Here is a 20,075-nt window from a genome sequence, read left to right on the forward strand (position 1 = left end):
CATATTTTTACAAAGGCTGGTTCTTGTAAAGTAACCAAAGTGATCAACGCGGGAAGGAAAATTAGATTGAAGTTTTTATGTCATTATTATGACAACAACAACTGTGTGAAAGCAAAGATGTAAAATTGACAGGTTAGGAGAAAATTTCTTCTGCCATTATGTAAAGTTTCAAAATGCTCAGTCACTTACAGTTTCATTCTTTGATTTTGATTTTTGTGGGCTCCCCCTGCCTGCCACCATAAGAGCACTTTAACCTGTACACATTTGATTATGTGAAAGTCTCGGGTTTCTTTCTTTTTTTATATATATATTAAGATTCTAGCTCTCATGATTGTGGAGAGAAGCTTGAAAACATGAACCATAAAAGCCTGAAATTAAAAAAAAAAACAAAAACCCAAAATATATTATTTTTAAGACAGATAATTTCATTTTTTAACTCTTGGGCTTTACAATAATGTGATTTCGAAGTGCAACATAAAGTAGCCCAGATATGCTTGAAACTGGGTCCAGAATCACTTGAAAAGCTTATGAACATCAGGCACACATGATGTAAGTTTTGTGTTCATAACATAAGTTGGCAAGTTTCATGTTATTCTAATTATCAAAGGGGTAGCCGTGTTAGTCTGGATCTGTAAAAGCAGCAAAGAGTCCTGTGGCACCTTATAGACTAACAGACGTATTGGAGCATGAGCTTTCGTGGGTGAATACATGCATCCGAAGAAGTGGGTATTCACCCACGAAAGCTCATGCTCCAATACGTCTGTTAGTCTATAAGGTGCCACAGGACTCTTTGATGTTATTCTAATCAGTTTCACTGAGAACAGTTTAGATTTCTCTTATTACTAAAGTTTTCTGATAAGACTTCGAGAGATCCTTCTATCGCTTAACATTTCCAAACCAACACAGTTACTCCTCACTTAACATTGTAGTTATGTTCCCGAAAAATGCGACTTTAAGCAAAACGATGTTAAGTGAATCCAATTTCCCCATAAGAATTAATGTAAATGGGAGGTGTTAGTTTCCAGGGAATTTTTTTTTTACCAGACAAAAAACTATATATTATATACACACAGTATATGTTTTAAACAAACAATTTAATACTGTTCACAGCTTTGATGATTGTGAAGCTTGGTTGAGGTGGTGAAGTCAGAGGGTGGAAGAGGGAAGGACATTTCCCAGGGAATGCCTTGCTGCTAAATGATGAACTAGCACTCGGCTGAGTCCTCAAGGGTTAACACATTGTTGTTAATATAGCCTCTCACACAAGGCAGCACGAACACGAGGGAGGGGAGACAGCATAGCAGACTGAGACAGACACACACCTTGTGTGTGGGAGAGAGAGAGAGATGCACACTGCCCCTTTAAGTAAGCTGACCCACTCTTAAGTGCATTGTCTTTTTAAGTGGATCAGGAAGTTGAGACAGCAGCTGCTGCCCCAAGCTCTCTCCATCCGTGTCCCCTCTCTGCTCTATATGGAGAAGCGGTAAGCGGGGTGCAGAAGCAGGGGGGAGGGGGACACACTCACATTAGTCTCCCCCTGCACAGCAAGCAGGAGTCTCTGGGAGCAGCTCCAAGGCAGAGGGCAGGAGCAGCACATGGCAGTGGGGGGAGGGATAGCTGAACTGCCCGGCAATTGATAGCCTGCTGGGCAGCTGCAGCACAGGGAACTTGGGGGAGCGGGGAGCTCATAGGGGGGCTGCCAGTCCACCCTGGTTACAAGCCCCCACCAGCTAGCTACAGCGGGCTGCTCTTCCTACAAGCAGTGGACAAAGCAGGCGGCTGCCAAACGATGTTAGAAGGGAGCATTGCACAACTTTAAATGAGCATGTTCCCTAACTGATCAGCAATGTAACAACGAAATAAAGTTAACCGGGACGACTTTAAGTGAGGAGTTACTGTATATGGCATCAGTAGATAACATTGTTTTCATACATAAATATTAAGGTGACCAGATCTCCCAGTTCACTGGTATTTTCACAATTTCAATTTTAAGAGACACTCCTTGGGTTCTGGCTAGTTATATGGAACCCAGGACTTTAGCAACCCCATGACTGATCTTGAACTGCTGCTACAGGGAATATCTCAATGAACAGGAGCATCTACAGGCCTTTAAGAGCAGATCTTTGGGATAGAGATTGTCCTGATGGTTTTTTTATGTCAGTAATGAGCCCGGAAGGACCAGGTGATGGGGATATTAACAGAGGGAAAGAAGAGAACAAAAAGGATTGTGGTGGATTTTAAGAGTAAAAGAAAAAAAGATGGAAATGTAAAAGGTATGCTGAGAGAGAGGAAGAAGTGAAGGAGGTGATGATGGGAGAAAATGGCCACATGTTCTGTTTCTTTGTTTGGAAATATGGTCACTCTAAAAAGACATGGAAGGCGAGTGGAGGAAGCAGTGTCAAAGGCTGCAGAAATGGTGACCTAGAAAGCACTAGGAAAAGTTTTGGACTTTAGATAAAAGACCACATCAACACAGAATTTCAAAGGACTGTGGGACTGAAGGGCTTCTGCTCAGCCCTATAAATCAGGAACTTCATATAACATAAACACAGATTTCTGTGCTGGTCTTCTTTGTTCTGTTTTCCCCACAACAGTAGTTAAAAAAATATTCAGTGGAAATTGAGATACTCCTATAATCTATAGATCTCGGACACATTAGAGACAGCTATATCTTGTTTGGAGCCATTATCTCTGTCAATGGCAAATTGTGAACTTTAAACACGCTGACAAAACAAATAAGAGTCTTCGAGGCAAGATCAACACAGGTGATGTTCTGGTAGGCATCTGCTATAGTCCACCAGACCAGGAGGAGGAGGTAGATGAGGCTTTCTTCGGACAACTTACAGAAATTTCCAGATCACAGGCCCTGATTCCCATAGGGAACTTCAATCATCCTGACATCTGCTGGGAGAGCAATACAGAAGTGCACAGACAATACAGGAAGTTCTTAAACAGTGTTGGGGGAAACTTCCTGGTGCAAGTGCTGGAGGAATGAATGGGGGACCGTGCTCCTTTTGACCTGCTGCTCACAAATAGGGAAGAATTGGTTGGGAAAGTAGAAGTGGGTGGCAACCTGGGCAACAGTAATCAGAAGGTGGTTGAATTCAGGATGCTGACAAAAGGAAGAAAGGAGAGCAGCAGAATACGGACCCTGGACTTCAGAAAAGCAGACTTTGACGCCCTCAGGGAGCTGATGGGGAGGATCCCCTGGGAGGCTAATATGAGGGGGGAAAGGAGTCCAGGAGAGCTGGCTGTATTTTGAAGAAGCCTTATTGAAGGCGCAGGAACAAACCATCCCAATGTGCAGAAAGAACAGCAAATATGGCAGGCGACCAGCTTGGCTTAACAGAGAAATCTTCGGGGAGCTTAAACACAAAAAAGAAGCTTACAAGAAGTGGAAACTTGGACAGATGACTAGGGAGGAGTATAAAAATAGTGCTTGAGAGTGCAGGGGTGTAATCAGGAAGGCCAAAGCACATTTGGAGTTGCATCTAGCAAGGGATGTAAAGGGTAACAAGAAGGGTTTCTACAAGTATATTAGCAACAAGAAGAAGGTCATAGAAAGTGTGGGACCCTTACTGAATGGGGGAGGCAACCTAGTGACAGATGATGTGGAAAAAGCTTAAGTACTCAATGCTTTTTTGCCTCAATCTTCACAGACAAGGTCAGCTTCCAGACTGCTGCACTGGGCAGCACAGTATGGGGAGGAGGTGAGCAGCCCTCAATGTTGAAAGAACAGGTTAAGCACTATTTAGAAATGTCCACGTGGCCGGATGTAATGCATCCGAGGGTTCTGAGAGAGTTGGCTGATGTGATTGCAGAGCCATTGGCCATTATCTTTGAAAATTCGTGGTGATCGGGGGAGGTCCCAGACAATTGAAAAAGACATATATAGTGCCCATCTTTAAAAAAGGGAAGGAGGAGAATCTCGGGAACTACAGATCGGTCAGCCTCACCTCAGTCCCCGGAAAAATCATGGAGCAGATCCTCAAGGAATCCATTTTGAAGCACTTGGAGGAGAGGAGGGTGATCAGGAAAAGTCAACATGGCTTCACCAAGGGCAAGTCATACCTGACCAACTTGATTGCCTTCTATGATGAGGTAACTGGCTCTGTGGATATGGGAAAAGCGATGGACGTGATATACCTTGAATTTAGCAAAGCTTTTGATATGGTGTCCCACAGTATTCTTGCCAGCAAATTAAAAAGTATGGATTAGATTAATGGACTATAAGGTGGATAGAAAGCTGGCTAGATCGTCGGTCTCAACGAGTCGTCATCGACGACTCGATGTCTAGTTGGCAGCCAGTATCAAGCGGAGTGTCCCAAGGGTCGGTCCTGCCTGGGGCCGGTTTTGTTCAACATCTTCATTAATGATCTCGATGATGGGATGATTTGCACCCTCAGCAAGTTTGCAGAGGACACTAAGCTAGGGTGAGAGGTACATATACTGGAGGGTAGGGATAGGGTCCAGAGTGACCTAAACAAATTGGAGGATTGGGCCAAAAGAAATCAGATGAGGTTCAACAAGGACAAGTGCAGAGTCCTGGGGGACCTTCTGCAGCAGTTCTGGAGAAAAGGACCTGGGGAGTACAGTGGACAAGAAGCTGGATATGAGTCAACAGTGTGCCCTTGTTGCCAAGAAGGCTAATGGCATATTGGGCTGCATTATTAGGACCACTGCCAGCAGATTGAGGGAAGTGATTATTCCCTTCTATTCAGCATTGGTGATGCACCCCCCCACTACAGAAAAGATGTGGACAAATTGGAGAAAGTCCAGCGGAGGGCAACGAAAAATGATTAGGGGGCTGGGGCACATGACTTATGAGGAGAGGCTGAGGGAACTGGGATTATTTAGTCTGCAGAAGAGAGGAGTGAGGGAGGATTTGATAGCAGCCTTCAACTACCTGAAGGAGGGTTCCAAAGAGGATGGAGCTAGGCTGTTCTCAGTGATGGCAGATGACAGAACAAGGAGCAATGGTCTCAAGTTGCAGTAGAGAAGGTCTAGGTTGGATATTAGGAAAAAAGTTTTCACTAGGAGGGTGGTGAAGCATTAGAATGGGTTACCTAGGGAGGTGGTAGAATCTCCATCCTTAGAGGTTTTTAAGGCCTGGCTTGACAAAACCCTGGCTGGGATGATTTAGTTGGGTTGGTCCTGCTTTGAGCAGAGGTTTGGATTAGCAGTCCTGAGGTCTCTTCCAACTCTAATCTTCTATGATTCTATGAAATCTAATGGCTGCTTCAGATCCATTTTAGTGCCTTGAGTCAAGAAGAATCTCCATATTGAAAAACAGAACAATATTTAAGGAAGTGAAATATAAATTGAAAATCCTTAGGTGAAAGTAGTTAACCTGGATTCAGAGTAGATAATATTAAAACTCTGATAATGCAGTTGATATCCGACCTTAAGAACAAGCAACACCTACTTTGTGGGATGCTGTAATTGTGGCATCTCACTAGACTGCTTAATCTTTTGCCTCTACTACTGTGGGACCATAGGGCAAGGCATTTCTTGGCCTAATTTGTACATGTACAAAACCTTGGGGCTCCACAAATCACAAGGCAAGACTCACTCCAATTAATTGCTATTTTTTCATATTTAAAATACAAGATTGTATTATGGAATAATAGCCAGGGATTTCAACTTAAAACTAGTTTATATTACAGTAACAAACAAAAACAACAAAGGTGTCAAAAACTACAAACTCCTATTTTGTATTTCCATACCGTAACACACAGCCAATTTAAATCAAATTCAGTAAAACAATTTTTAGAGCCAAGAACTCAAAAAGGATGAGAAATTCTTTTGCTTTTGGCAGTGTGCACATGGCAAGAATACTACAGTACTGCTGTAAAAAGAAAAGGGATTCAGAGGCCAGTGTGAATATAAGGCTGAGATACATGACAAATTCTGAATGTTGAAGCCTCTTATATCCTTACAAAGTTCAGGGGGAAAATTAATTAATCTGAGTTTTTTTCTAATCTTTTCTTGAAGATTGAAGACTTGGATTTCAAGCTCTAATAACTTTAAAAGGCAATTAGCTGTATTAAATAAGGCAAGCAGATTAGTTTGTATTTGTTTATCACAACCCTTGTTTTTCCCTTGCTGTTTGCAGTTCCTTAGCAAATGTGGGTACACTCCTTCATTTACAATTATAAAAAAAGGACAGATCCTTTTCAAACAAGGATAATGGATTCTTAAGAGAGTTTCACAACAAAACCATAGCAGGTTGCTCAATTGCAAGTCAGACCACTTCTGCAGTACAACCACCATTTCTCTCCCCATCCTCCATTTTGTAAGTATTAACTCTTACAAAAAATCACAGTAGATAGTGAGATAACAGCAAGACTGTATGGCCCAGGACAAAGGCTAATCTGGAATTAAAATGAGTAATGTGATTTACATTATGAGGGGCAACAAAGATGACAAAAATAGCCATTCAGTCTGCTGTAGCTATGAAGCATCTGAATACCTGAATTAACAGCTTTGAAACATCTATTTCATCACATCAAAACCAGAAACTAATTGAGACAAACAGAAAAATATATTGCACATACCTGGATTAGAGATAGATCTTCAAGATGTAACCTGAAGAGGTAGTTTCTAGGGTGAAGAAAAAAAGAAAGAAAATTCTTACTAGTCCTTTAAATAGCAATAAAGCAATAACTTACTACAAGTTATGTGGTTAGAACAGGGCCTGGAATTCACAGTTCTTGGTTTCTATTCTGAGCTCTGCCACTGACTCAGAGAGAGTCCTTAGGCTAAATATTAAGGGACATTTCAAAACTTACTTCTAATTTTGGGCCCCTATAGCCTGTTTTTCAAAACTGCTGAGTATTCACAAATCCAGGTGAATTGAAGTCCAAACAGACATCACATTTTTGAAGTCAGTGAAGTTGTGACCACTTACATCAGGACTGAAATTTTCACTTAAAAAAATATTTCCACTCTATGCTTTTAACCTACAGCAATGTTTACAATGAAAACAGTATAAACTCAGTCAACTTCTTATGAAATTAAACAAGAGAAAATATGTGTGCCTCAGGGCTACTGTTTTATTTTGTTTGCTGTGTTGCTAAAGCACTTCCCATTTATCTATTGTTTAGTAAAAGCTAAGGGCTTTACCTTGCCATGTGTTACTACCTAAAACTCCTACTGAATTTGATGGGAATTGGGAATGGAACAAGATAAAGACATGGCTGTAAGTCACTGTGCATGAAATCACTGGAAAATATGAGACAGAGTTCTAAAGCAGATGAATTTGTATGACTCAATACAGAGTTTGAAAATTTCCAGCATGTGCTGGTACAGAGACTACGTTTTCTAGCATAAATGAGACACAGGCAGTCCTCGGACTTATGGCACAATTGGTTCATAAAAATTGCGTAATAAGTCAAAACATCGTAACGCAGAACTGCAATCCACTCCATTGCGTAAAGTCGTAACCAATTGTAAGTCGAATCAGGGTGTACATTCAGAAACGTTGTAAGTGCTGTTTATCATAAGTCGAACATCATAAAGTCAAGGACTGTCTGTATATTTATGCTGCCATCACTCCCCAGAACTATACTTGTTTAGTTAATATTGTTGTACCTTCACAAGTCAGTTCTATTACCCACACCCTAATTCTTAATTCTAGAACTCCTGCTTAGAAGGATGCAGAATTTAATAATTCCCCATCCCTGAATAAACCAAATAATGCTACACCCTACATGTATGTCTAAATCAGTAGTTCCCATCCCTTTGGGTGTGTATTCCCCTATTTGTGACAGGTCTGCACCAGGACTCTTCCATTTCCCATTACTGCATTTCCCTGGTTGATGTTGTTGTTGTTTGCTGAATCTCTCTCCATCTCCCTCCTTTTTCATCTATTTTTGCTTTACATTTTCACCCACTATCTTCCACTTCTTTCCTCTCTTTCTCTACCTTTATGTGAAGTCCTAGTTCTCAGTCTCTTTGTTTTCTAGTGCAAAAGTTGGTACCAGGTGAAAAGTTTCTCCATGGAGTATTCTCCTAATAGAAACAAGTCTGCAGGCCCTTAGTTAAGGCTCTTCTCATGGCTGTTAAATGGCTAAAAGGCCAGATTTTCAAAAATGTATTTAGACACCTAAAGATATAGATAGACCCTAGTGGGATTTTAAAAAGTGCCTAAGCAGGTTAGGTGCCTAACTCCTATTGAAATCAATAGGAATTAGGTGCATAACCTACTTAGGTGCTTTTGAAAATTGTCATCATTGTCAGCTATCCCTCAATACGAGGATGATGTCTGACAGGAGAAATGTCACTGATGAGACTAAAAATGGCTGAGGAATTCAACCCAGGCTCTACAGGTTTTTCCACATATATGAGAGGTGGTTGTTTGGAGAGAGCATAACTGCTGGCTGGGATGCTGTACACTTTCCTTTTCTCCTCTGCCATTTCTCAGCTTCTTGAGCAAGGACATTATGTTCAAAACGGGCTGAAGCTTGATGTATGATGCAATGTCATTGCAGTCTATTGCCAGCCTGCTCTTCCCAGTTCATGACCTCCCTTCTTAAGATACTTTCATGGTGTCCTTGTAGCATTTCCTCTGTCCCCCACAAGTCCTCTTACCATGACTAAGTTGAGAAAAGAGGACTTGTTTCAGAAGTCAAGTATCAGGCATCTGAACACAATGACCAGCCCCGCAAAGTTGATGTTTTATAATCTTCGCCTCAACACTGGTGATATTAGCTGAAGAGAGAATGCTGGCATTGGTGCGACAGTCTTCCCATCTAATATGGAAAATCTTCCTGCGGCAGCATTGTTGGTACCACTCCAGATGTGTAAGATGGCTTCAGTATGTCACCTATGTCTCGCACCCATACAGAAGAATGGGGATGACTACTGCATTATAGACCAGAATGTTATTTTACATCCGCAGATCTCTGTCAATGAAGACATGATGAAGCAACTTTCTGAAGGATGAGTTGGCACAATGGATCCTATGTTTGATCTCCACATCTAGATTGGCTGTCTGTGAGAGGTGGCTACCAAAGTTTTCCAGGAATTCACCACTGATGACAATTTGTGAGTGAAGGAAACTTGTGCTGGGGCAGGCTGGTGGAGCACCTTAATCTTGCCAATGTTGAGGGAAAGCCCCAGGCTATGATAGGCACCTGAGAAAAGTCTAGGGTGGATTGCAAGTCAGCCTTGGTGTGCATGAGGATAGCACAGTCATCAGCATACTGAAGGTCAGTAATAACAGTCCTGGTGACCTTAATTTTAGAATGAAAATGGCGAAGGTTGAAGAGCTGGCCATCCATGTGATACTCAATCCCTATTCCAGAAGAAGTCACGAATAAGAAGCAAGATCATGGCAAGACAGATGGAAAAAAGGGTTGGGGCAATAACACAGCACTACTTAACACCAATACAGATGGTGAACTGGATGGGGGCAGTCATCCCATTATGAAGTAGCCTGAGAATGCAAATGAACTTCAATGAACAACCGAGCCTAGACAACAACTTCCATAAAACTTCACGATTGATGGAATCAAAGGCCTTAGTTAGGTCAATAAATGCCATAAACAATGGCTGGTGTTGTTCTCTACATTTCTCTTGGATCTGTTGAGAGACAAAAATCATGTCAGTGGATGTCTCAAGATGGTCTGAAACCACATTGGGATTCCGGAAGGACGTCTTCTGCAAGAGGGAGGAGACAGTTCAAAAGAATGCAAGAGAGTATCTTCTCAGCAATGGAGAGGACAGTGCCTCAGTAATTCCCAAACATTGACTTGTCCGCTTTCTTTAAAATTATCACATTATCATTCTTTAGGTCAGGTGGTCGTCTCCTTGAACCGTTACCTTGTTGTGGTGGAGAGGCTTGTGTTTCCCAATGACCCTCAGAACTATGTTGTCCAGAGTCTTATACTCCTGGGAGGGCCACTCTTGGCAAACAGTTCTGAAGTAAGGTTCCAAATGAAGTGTGGTCCAACTTCAAGACCCCAACTGGTTGTCTTGGACATCCTTGCCACCAAGTCCAGGGCTCCTCCCTGTCAAGTTTTGAGAGGCCGCTGCCAGCGCACCGCCTCCCCCAGGTTAAAAGATTTCACACATAGGCCTCTGCCAAAGGTGTTAACATCACTAACAAAGTCCTGCGGTAATGGATGAGTGGTGTGGGGGACAGGAGCAGTGATATCTGGGAGTCCCTAGTCACAAATCTGTATGCAGGCAGCAGCCATGTGTTGGTCGTCTTGCGTTTGGAATTTTGAGATTGAAGCGCAGCTGCGGCCGTGACTGAGCAGTCCTTTTCAGGATTACCTCTGCTCACCCTGAATGGGGGAGGGGCTAGAAAAGATGCCCTAGACATAGGCTCTCTCACACACACCCCGGCTGGATGGCCATGTCCAGGGGGATCATTCTACCTAAAAGCAGAACATACAGAGCAAAGAAATGAAGTTTGCCAGTTGGAATGTTTGCACTCTCATGGGTTCCCCAAGCTGTAACTGTCCTGAAAGAAGCACTGCCATAACAGCTAGAGAATTTGCAAGATATTATATTAATATTGCTGCCCTAAATGAGACCAGTCAGGCAAGTGAAAGAAGATGGAGATGGCTATGCCTTCTTTTGGAAAGGAAAGTCTTCTGAAGAGAAGCGTATTTATGGTGTTAGTTTTGCCATCAAGCATAAGATTGCTAGCCAGATTTTAGAACTCCCTATGGGTATTAACGAAAGTCTCATGACTTTTTTGTCTTAAGTTTGGTAACAACGAGTATGCCACAGTCATCAGCATGTATGCTCCCACACTTGATGGTGATGGAAGACAAAAAGGAGACATTTTACTGTGCTCCTGATGCAGTCCTGACTACCACAGAAAAGAAAGGCAAGGTTATCCCCATGGGTGACTTCAATGCAAGAGTTGGGTGACACACCGAACTCTGAAGGGGCACCACTGAAAAAGAAGGGGTGGGAAATGTCAACTCGAATGGCATTCTCCTCATCAGGAAATGTGTGGAGTATGATTTGCTTATCTCAAATGCCATCGTTAGACAGAGGGATAAATATAAGACCACTTGGAACCACCCACGTTCCGGACACAGGTATCTTGACTATGTCATCGTCAGAGCCTGTGATCATATTGATGTCCATATTATACAAGTTACGAGAGATACAGATGACTGCTGAACAGACCATCTTCTGGTCAGATCAATCATGAACATGCGGCTTGCACCACAACGCCGTAAACAATCAAAAGTAATGTGGAAGAGATTTAACATCAGGGCACTTCAAAAATCACACATGTCATGAGACCCTTCAGCAACGCATTATCGAGAGGCTCTCTGCCCTACCTGACAACAACAATGATATCCAAACACGCTGGGAGGAGTTCAAAATCATTATTCACAAGGCATATGCTGAAATCAATTGGATATTCGACTAACTACCATCAGGATCGGTTTGATGAGAACAACAAGGAAATCCTAGAACTTGTTTATCAGAAGAGAAGCGCATTTAGCGCTTGGCAAAATAAAGCCTCTAATCAGCAAAAACGAGAGATATCATCATCGGCTAAAAGCTGTAGTTCAAAAGAGGCTGTGTGACATCAAGAATCAGTGGTGGCAAGCAAAGGCCATGGAAATCCAGAGCTTCGCTGATCAACATAACATGTGAAGCTTTTTTCAAGTAACGAAAGCCACCTATGAGCCAAGCTCATGCGGCACAATCCCTCTGCGATCTCAGGACAGCTCCCTCCTTCTTAAGGACAATGTAGTCCTCAAGCAACGTCGGAAGGAGCACTTTGAGACTCTATTAAACTGTAAATCTGAAGTCTGTTTTCTAATCCTTTAATCATTCTCATGCATCTTCTCTGAACACTCTCCAGTTTATGAACATCCTTCTTGAACTGTGAGCTTCAGAACATTCCATTGGTTGCACCAGTGCCAAACACAAGAAGCATGTTATCCTTATTGTTTTATATGTAGTCATTTCTGCTTCCATTATCCTTACTCATTATCTCTTATATCTTTATTTTGATAATAAGTTTATGATTGTTTTAACTATAATTATATCTTAGTGCTGTAATGTTATAAAGGACCTGACCCTGAGTTGTATCAGTCAAAATGTGTATATACTATTCCCTTGGGGACAGCAAATCTGGTAATTCTATTAATGTCCAGTGACAAGGGGCTACATACTACAGGGGGACACTTTCAGAAAGGCTTGGGGGCTGGGTTATACGTATAGTTACCTGCAAGGCAAAGTAAGGGCTTCTGGAACACTGAGGAGATTGTTTCGGTAGCTAACAGACTGGTGGTGTCAGGGAGATGATATCTAGTTATGTATAACCAAGGCTCTCTCTCTTGCTGTGGATGGGGGAAAATGAGGTCAATTCACAGTTCTGGACATGCTGAGAAGCTGTCACCTAAGGGGTGGCTTATAGTCTGTAAGTATCTCCCTGGGGAACAAATATTTAATAATGGGCTCTTCATTCTAGCTGAGAAAGGCAGAACATGATCCAATGGCTGGAAGTTGAAGCTAGACAAATTCAGACTTGAAATATGGCATACATTTTTGACAATGAGGATAATTAACCACTGGAACAGCTTACCAAGGGTTGTGGTGGATTTTCCATCACTGACCGTTTTTAAATCAAGATCAGATATTTTTTTCTAAAAGATCTGCTCTAGGAAGTACTGTGGGGAAGTTCTATGGCCTGTGTTAGACACAAGGTCAGACTATATGATCAAAATGGTCCCTTCTGGCCCTGGAATCTATGAATGTAAGTACCTAGATAAATAGGCCACAGAAGTTTGAAGTGTGTTTAGTTGATGAGAAATGATTTAGGATGATATTTACATATATGTTTATACATATATAAAATAATGAGGCAGGGGTCCTATGAAAAAATAGTGTATATGACCATGTAATCACTATCCTGATGCATGTGCACAAATCCTCCAAACTAAGGTTGCACAGGCAACCTCAATTCTGATGTTGTTTGCTTTACTTTGCAACTTTAATGTTTTTTAATGTAGGGTTTTTTGTATGTAATTTCCAAAGTATTTTCTAAAAAAAAAATAAACGTGGAAAAAAACAAGCAAGAAATTCCCTCATGTGGAATTAGATTGGCCACCCTCCCCCATGGGTCATCACCTGGGTTGGGACCTTTACATTCATAGCATAGAACACTTGAACTAATAAAATGACTTGTAGCAGTAGAAGGCTGTTATCCTTCATGTGGATCTTCCAATAGAGAAGGAGGGGGATACACACTTTGCCAGTGGATTTCATAGATATTTGGTAAGAGGAGAAGAATGTTCAGATTCAGGACTCCTGAGTTCAAGTCCAGGTATTGATGATCGTGAACCCTTCTACCACTGTGCCCCCAGCCAATCTGTCCCTTTCTGCTTCTATCTAGCTCTCCCATCTTCCAGCTCTTGCTCCCCTCCCCCGATCGGTTGGATTGATATTGGATTGGAGGGAGGTCGCAAGTGTGGATCCATGGGGATCTGTTCTGGATCCAATGTTGTTTAGCATCCTTATTAATGACCTGGATGTGGGTATAAAGAGCATGCTGATCAAGTCTGCAGATGACACAAAGCTAGTTGGGAACCAACGATTTGGAGGATAGAAAATTCAGAGGGATCTTGGTAAGTTAGAGAACTGAGCTATAGACAAGAAAATGAAATTCAACAAAGACAAATTTAAGGTGCTATACTTAGGGAAGAAAATTCAAATGCACAAATACAGAATGAGGAAAAACTGGCTTGGCAGCAGCACTGCTGACAAGCATCTAGGAGTTGTGGTGGATCACAACCTCAACATGAGTCAGCAATGTGATGCAGTTGCAAAAAAAGTAAATGCAATTTTAGGTTGCATTAACAGAGGCATAGAAGGCAAGTCACAGGAGGTGATAGTACTACTCTTCTCAGTGCTGGTTAGGCCTCAGCTGGAGTACTGTATCCAATTTTGGTCATCAATGTATAGAAAGGAGGTAGAGAAACTGGAAAAGATCCAGAGGTGAGCAACAAAGATGATCAAAGGAATGGAATGCAAGTGATATGAGCAAAGACTGAAGGAACTAGGTATGTTTACTTCGGAAAAGAGGAGATGGAAAAAAATCTCAGCTAAAAAGTCTGGCAAATGAAAATTGGGAACCGTAACTGTAGGTGATGCTATAATCTAGGTGTTGCTAAAAACCCTGCCCATAATTAAACAGATAGAAGTGTGGCTTTATGAAGGACAGAAAAAAACATTTTTATTTGTAAACGGTACCTTTGAAAGATTTATAAGGAGACATACATGGAATCCATCAATGCTATTTTTGCAGTCAATTTTCAGAGCAAGTGTAGACAGAAGTATTCCAGTTCTTTATTCAGTTAGATTAATTTATCAAACATGTCATGAAAGTGAGACTGTCTCCACTTTTTACTCTGGGGCATCCAGCACACATATTCATTTTACTGTCAAAATAAATTTTGTAGTGGGGCATCTGTAACAGCTTAAGGATTTCAGCATATTATGGTCCGAGAAACACAGTACTATGTTTTGCATCTTTTTACTACTCACTTTTTCTTCATTTGGAAACTAATGTATAGACCTGTCTCAGACTGATTAAGAGATGACTTCTGGGTACAACCAGGTCTCCATTGTCCATTTTGCTCATACAACACATAATCAGTTCACACGGAATAAACATTTGGTTTACATCTCACAAGTTATATCCAGTGGAAATCCAGCAAGAGTTAAGAGATCCTGGACTAGAACTTCTGACTTAATCATCTGTACAAGTTAAATTAAAGCTAAATAAAAATACAAAATTAATCTAATACTAATTTCCACCCAAGTCTGAAATAGCCCAAATCCACTGACCTTCAGAATATGCTGCAAGACACATCTATTTACATGGGCTAATGTGAAAAGCAAGCCTTTGAGAGAAATCAGATGTGTGGGTGAAGGGGGAGTTTGATGTTCTGTGGGCAATCTAATTTTGTTCTCATAACTTTGGCAAGGGCGCCTAGAGCCTTGGATAGATGCCCTTTTTATTTTTTGTATAAATCTAACTGTAATTTTCCTGACAGAAACAACATAATGTGAACTCAGGGTTCCTACTGGAGTCAAACAGGAGACTTGTTACACACATACAGATACACAGACAGAACATCTATTTAACAGCATACAGCACAGATACATAGCACAAAGAATACCACATCCAGTTGAAAGTGGGTGCACATATGCATTGGTTAAATTTAAGCACATGAGGAAGTCCTATTGGCTTCAGTGCAACTACTCACATTCTTTAAGATTAAGCAGATACTGAGAACTGCTCTACACTACACAGTTAGGCAGCTTACATCAGTGCACTAATTGCATCAGTGTACACACTACAGCCGTGTCCTGCTGATATAAGTGCCATACTTCACTGACATAACTCCACCTCCATGAGAGGTATAGGGCTTATGCCAGTGTAGTTAGGGTGATGCAGTGTCTGTGTAGACACTGCGTTACTTACATTGGCTGTCTCGTCAATTTCAGGGCTCCATGCTGGAGAAGAAGTCAAGAAACCCTGGCTCCCTGCACCCAGCCGGGCTGCACCCCTGGACAGCTGCCCCCCGGTGGGAAGGCGAGAAGCCTGGGCGGCTGAGGAGCCAAGAGCCTGGGGAGCAACTGGGCTTCCTGAGGTGAGCTGCACAGGACTGAGAGCCCTGGCTTTCAGCTCCCCACACTGCCCCTCTTCAGTGGGTGGAAGCGCTCCTGGTGAGGACACGCACCACTGACAGAAGGAGGTTAATGTGCACATCAGCTACCACAGTAATTATTAGGTACGTAAGTACTAGCATAGGTCAACATTAAGTCTGTCATGCATACGTGCCCCAAGCGTTTGCAATATGGGACCGAACAACAGAAAGAAGGTATAATCCATATTTAAACTTGGCCAGGATATTGGCGCCAGCACCCTAATTCTTTCAAATATGTCATGGATCTTTAATGACCACAAGTGGTCAGGGCCTCAATTTTACATCTCAGTCAAAAGCTGAAATACATATACTGCACAGGATTGGGCTGTGTCTGAACAATGAAAGCATTTCTGTCCTTCTGGCTGAATAAAATATTCCTGAAGAGAACCACCACTATGCCCAGCTTTCTTTATAAAACGTGCCTTTCGTACATACGTAATTTTTTAATGTGCATAATTATAGGAAAGATTCATGACCTATGCATGGTGTCAAGTATCAGGGGGTAGCCGTGTTAGTCTGTATCTACAAAAACAACAAGGAGTCTGGTGGCACCTTAAAGACTAACAGATTTATTTGGGCATAAGCTTTCGTGAGTAAAAACCTCACTTCTTCGGATGCATAGAGTGAAAGTTACAGATGCAGGCATTATATACTGACACATGGAGAGCAGGGAGTTACTTCACAAGTGGAGAACCAGTGTTGACAGGGCCAATTCAATCAGGGTGGATGTAGTCCACTCCCAATAATAGATGAGGAGGTGTCAATTCCAGGAGAGGAAAAGCTGCTTCTGTAGTGAGCCAGCCACTCCCAGTCCCTATTCAAGCCCAGATTAATGGTGTTGAATTTGCAAATGAATTTTAGTTCTGCTGTTTCTCTTTGAAGTCTGTTTCTGAAGTTTTTTTGTTCAATGATAGTGACTTTTAAATCTGTAATAGAATGACCAGGGAGATTGAAGTGTTCACTTACTGGCTTATGTATGTTACCATTCCTGATGTCTGATTTGTGTCCATTTATTCTTTTGCGGAGGGACTGTCCGGTTTGGCCAATGTACATGGCAGAGGGGCATTGCTGGCACATGATGGCATATATGACATTAGTGGATGTGCAGGTGAATGAGCCCCTGATGGTGTGGCTGATGTGGTTGGGTCCTCTGATGCTGTTGCCAGAGTAGATATGGGGACAGAGTAGGCAACGAGGTTTGCTACAGGGATAGGTTCCTGGGTTGGTGTTTCTGTGGTGTGGTGTGTAGTTGCTGGTGAGTATTTGCTTCAGGTTGGGGGGTTGTCTGTAAGCGAGGACTGGCCTGCCTCCCAAGGTCTGTGAGAGTGAGGGATCATTTTCCAGGATAGGTTGTAGATCGTGGATAATGCGCTGGAGAGGTTTTAGCTGGGGGCTGTATGTGATGGCCAGTGGTGTTCTGTTATTGTCCTTGTTGGGCCTGTCCTGCAGTAGGTGATTTCTGGGTACCCGTCTTGCTCTGTCAATCTGTTTCCTCACTTCCCCAGGTGGGTATTGTAGTTTTACGAATGCTTGATAAAGATCTTGTAGGTGTTTGTCTCTGTCTGAGGGGTTGGAGCAAATTCGGTTGTATCTTAGGGCTTGGCTGTAGACAATGGATCGTGTGATGTGTCTTGGATGGAAGCTGGAGGCATGTAGATACGTATAGCGGTCAGTAGGTTTCCGGTATAGGGTGGTGTTTATGTGACCATCAATTATTTGTACTGTAGTGTCCAGGAAGTGGATCTCTTGTGTGGACTGGTCCAGGCTGAGGTTGATGGTGGGGTGGAAATTGTTGAAGTCCAGGTGGAATTCTTCAAGGGCCTCCTTTCTGTGGGTCCATATGATGAAGATGTCATCAATATAGCGCAAGTAGAGGAGGGGCATTAGTTGGTTCTCCACTTGTGAAGTAACTCCCTGCTCTCCATGTGTCAGTATATAATGCCTGCATCTGTAACTTTCACTCTATGCATCCGAAGAAGTGAGGTTTTTACTCACGAAAGCTTATGCCCAAATAAATCTGTTAGTCTTTAAGGTGCCACCAAACTCCTTGTTATTCATGACCTATGTAATAAGAGGGGAAGTGCTAAGGTGAGTTTGTTTTTGACACATTCAAACCGCATGCAGAAAGCAGACTTTCAAAGGCAAGAGCTAATGGAAGAAACAGCATTTGTGACTGGTACATGGAAGCTAATACAAGGAAATCACTGGAGTACCTATCTGCAGTTCACAAAGAGATCCAGCAAAGACAGATTAAAAAAAAAGAATTGGACACTGCTGCATGACAGTGTTTACACAAAGTCTCGGCAATATGTGAAGTGCAAACTAAACTGAAAGAGTCACAAAACATTGCATGAAGTCTTTTCAATCTACTATATCTATGTTGTCTTTTTAAAGACTACAAATACATGTGCAAGCGGCGGAATTGGCCCGCTATTGTGGGGAACTTTCCTGGCTTATACACTACCCCGTGAAATGAGCTAGCGAAAGGATCTGTGTCCTCACTCCCACTTCCTTTACCCAGAGGCCTGTCTGACCTCAAGGGCCCCACCACCACTCTCCTGTGCGGCACAGTCCTTGTAATCCCAACAAGGCTGGGTCCAGGATTCCTGGGGGGCTCGATCCCCAACCCTGTCGTGGTCACTGAGGGCAGAGTCTAGGGTGTCCCCACTCCGGGGTGCTCTCTGTGCACTGGGATGCTTTCCTGACCCACTGATCATTACATACAGTTCAAAGCAAATACAATTTATTAAACAGCAATCAATTAAAAAAAATAAGGGAAAAATGGGAAAGGTTAAAGGAAAATACATAACCCCACTCTGTGGCATGGGAACATCACAACCAGCGCAGTAACTGCTCCCAGCTCAGCTTGGGCCCCTGCTTTCTGCTTAGCTCGGCCCCACTCTGTCTGACCCAGGCAATTCCAGTTCACACGGAGGACAGGATCCACCCTAGCCTCCTGACTCCCTGATTAGCCTGCCTGCACTGTCAATCGGCTGACCTGGAGCATTGGTCTCTCCCCATTGCCCCTGGGGACTTTCAGTCTCAGGGTCCTGATTTCCCATTGACCCTTCCCCTTACTTTTAGTACTGGGAGCTAGCCAATCAAAACACCCTCACTGAGTTTTAGTAAGGGCACAACAATCTCCCTACACATGCATATTAGCTTAAAATATATCTTGCTCAAAAGTATTCACCAGAGAATTTACAGATACTAACACTCCATTTTCATCAGATTTATTTCTCCTTTCATTGTACATACCCTCCACCTACCGGTATCACTTGATCTTCCTTCAAACCAGAAATGAAGATACTAAACTAAGCTGCAAATTCACTGCCCATGCTGGATGACTGCTTTGTCCCTCCGCCCTCCCCCCTCCCAAGAGATATACTGAGCCACAATTCACAGCATATGTAAGGAGGTACAACAGCACTGAACTTGGAGGGTTTTACATAGTGTACCCTATCCCCCTCTATATGAATCAAGTTTGTATTGCTGAATTGCTTAGCAGACAGCTATCTGAGCTCACATTGGTAATTTTCAGGTCAGTGGTTTGCAGAATGTCATGTTATTTCCTTGAGGATATTTCATCTTGCACCATTTGTTGTGAATGTTGTGGTGGAATTTCAACACAGGACATCTCCTTATTGATAATATGTTTTATAAATCATCATGAGATCATTTCAATCTTCATTATTAGACACACAACTCAATTTTAAGTTTCTGTGTCCAAACTACACATGAATTCATAATTATGCAGCAGGACTATTTCCAAGAAAAACAAAACATAGACATTTTTGTGCTATGAAGTTACATAGTCACATCCTACACAGTAAAACACAAATTTCTTCTCAATTAATATGTGCAGCATGGAATTAGAAATATTGAGTTTACAAGTGTTAATGAAGCTAACATGTCCATGACTATATAAATATGATTACTGCAGGTTTTGTAGAATACAAATGTATTAATGTTAAAATTCACCAGAAAGGGAGATACATGGGAAAGATCTAGAAGAGCATTAGAGTGATAGCAAGAGCAAACTGAATGTAATAGCAATTAATATGATACTCAAAAGAAACGATCAGTGCAATTTTGAGCTGCATAGGCCGTCGTGCCACAGACCAGATAGGTGACAATCCGTCTTTCAATACACTATTGAGATTATACCGAAGATTGCCACTTTTTGCCGTTTGTGCTGCAGAACAAAGCTGTTGTTTCATATCACATCACCAAGAGGTGCGAAAAAATACTCCCAGAGCATTTTTAAAAGTAGTTTCTTCAGACCTAAGGTGAGATCTCTTACCAAGCATATATGCCTCTTGTCCAAATACGGTGATGATAAAAGCAGTGATGTAAGTTATATGTTAGGACTTAAGA

General features: G+C 42.2%; 1 protein-coding gene across 2 annotated transcripts in view; it reads right to left on the reverse strand.

Moving 5' to 3' along the window:
- SEMA5A (semaphorin 5A) overlaps nt 1–20,075 on the reverse strand; it is a 635,888-nt gene that overhangs the window by 383,386 nt on the left and 232,427 nt on the right. For both annotated transcript variants that reach the window (XM_034761526.1, XM_034761524.1), the window contains exon 4: nt 6,558–6,603. In XM_034761526.1, coding sequence (XP_034617417.1) covers nt 6,558–6,603 — 46 coding nt within the window. The remainder of the gene's footprint in view (nt 1–6,557; nt 6,604–20,075) is intronic.

Source organism: Trachemys scripta, chromosome 2, assembly GCF_013100865.1.
Source record: "Trachemys scripta elegans isolate TJP31775 chromosome 2, CAS_Tse_1.0, whole genome shotgun sequence".
In the NCBI taxonomy this organism is placed as follows: domain Eukaryota; kingdom Metazoa; phylum Chordata; order Testudines; family Emydidae; genus Trachemys; species Trachemys scripta.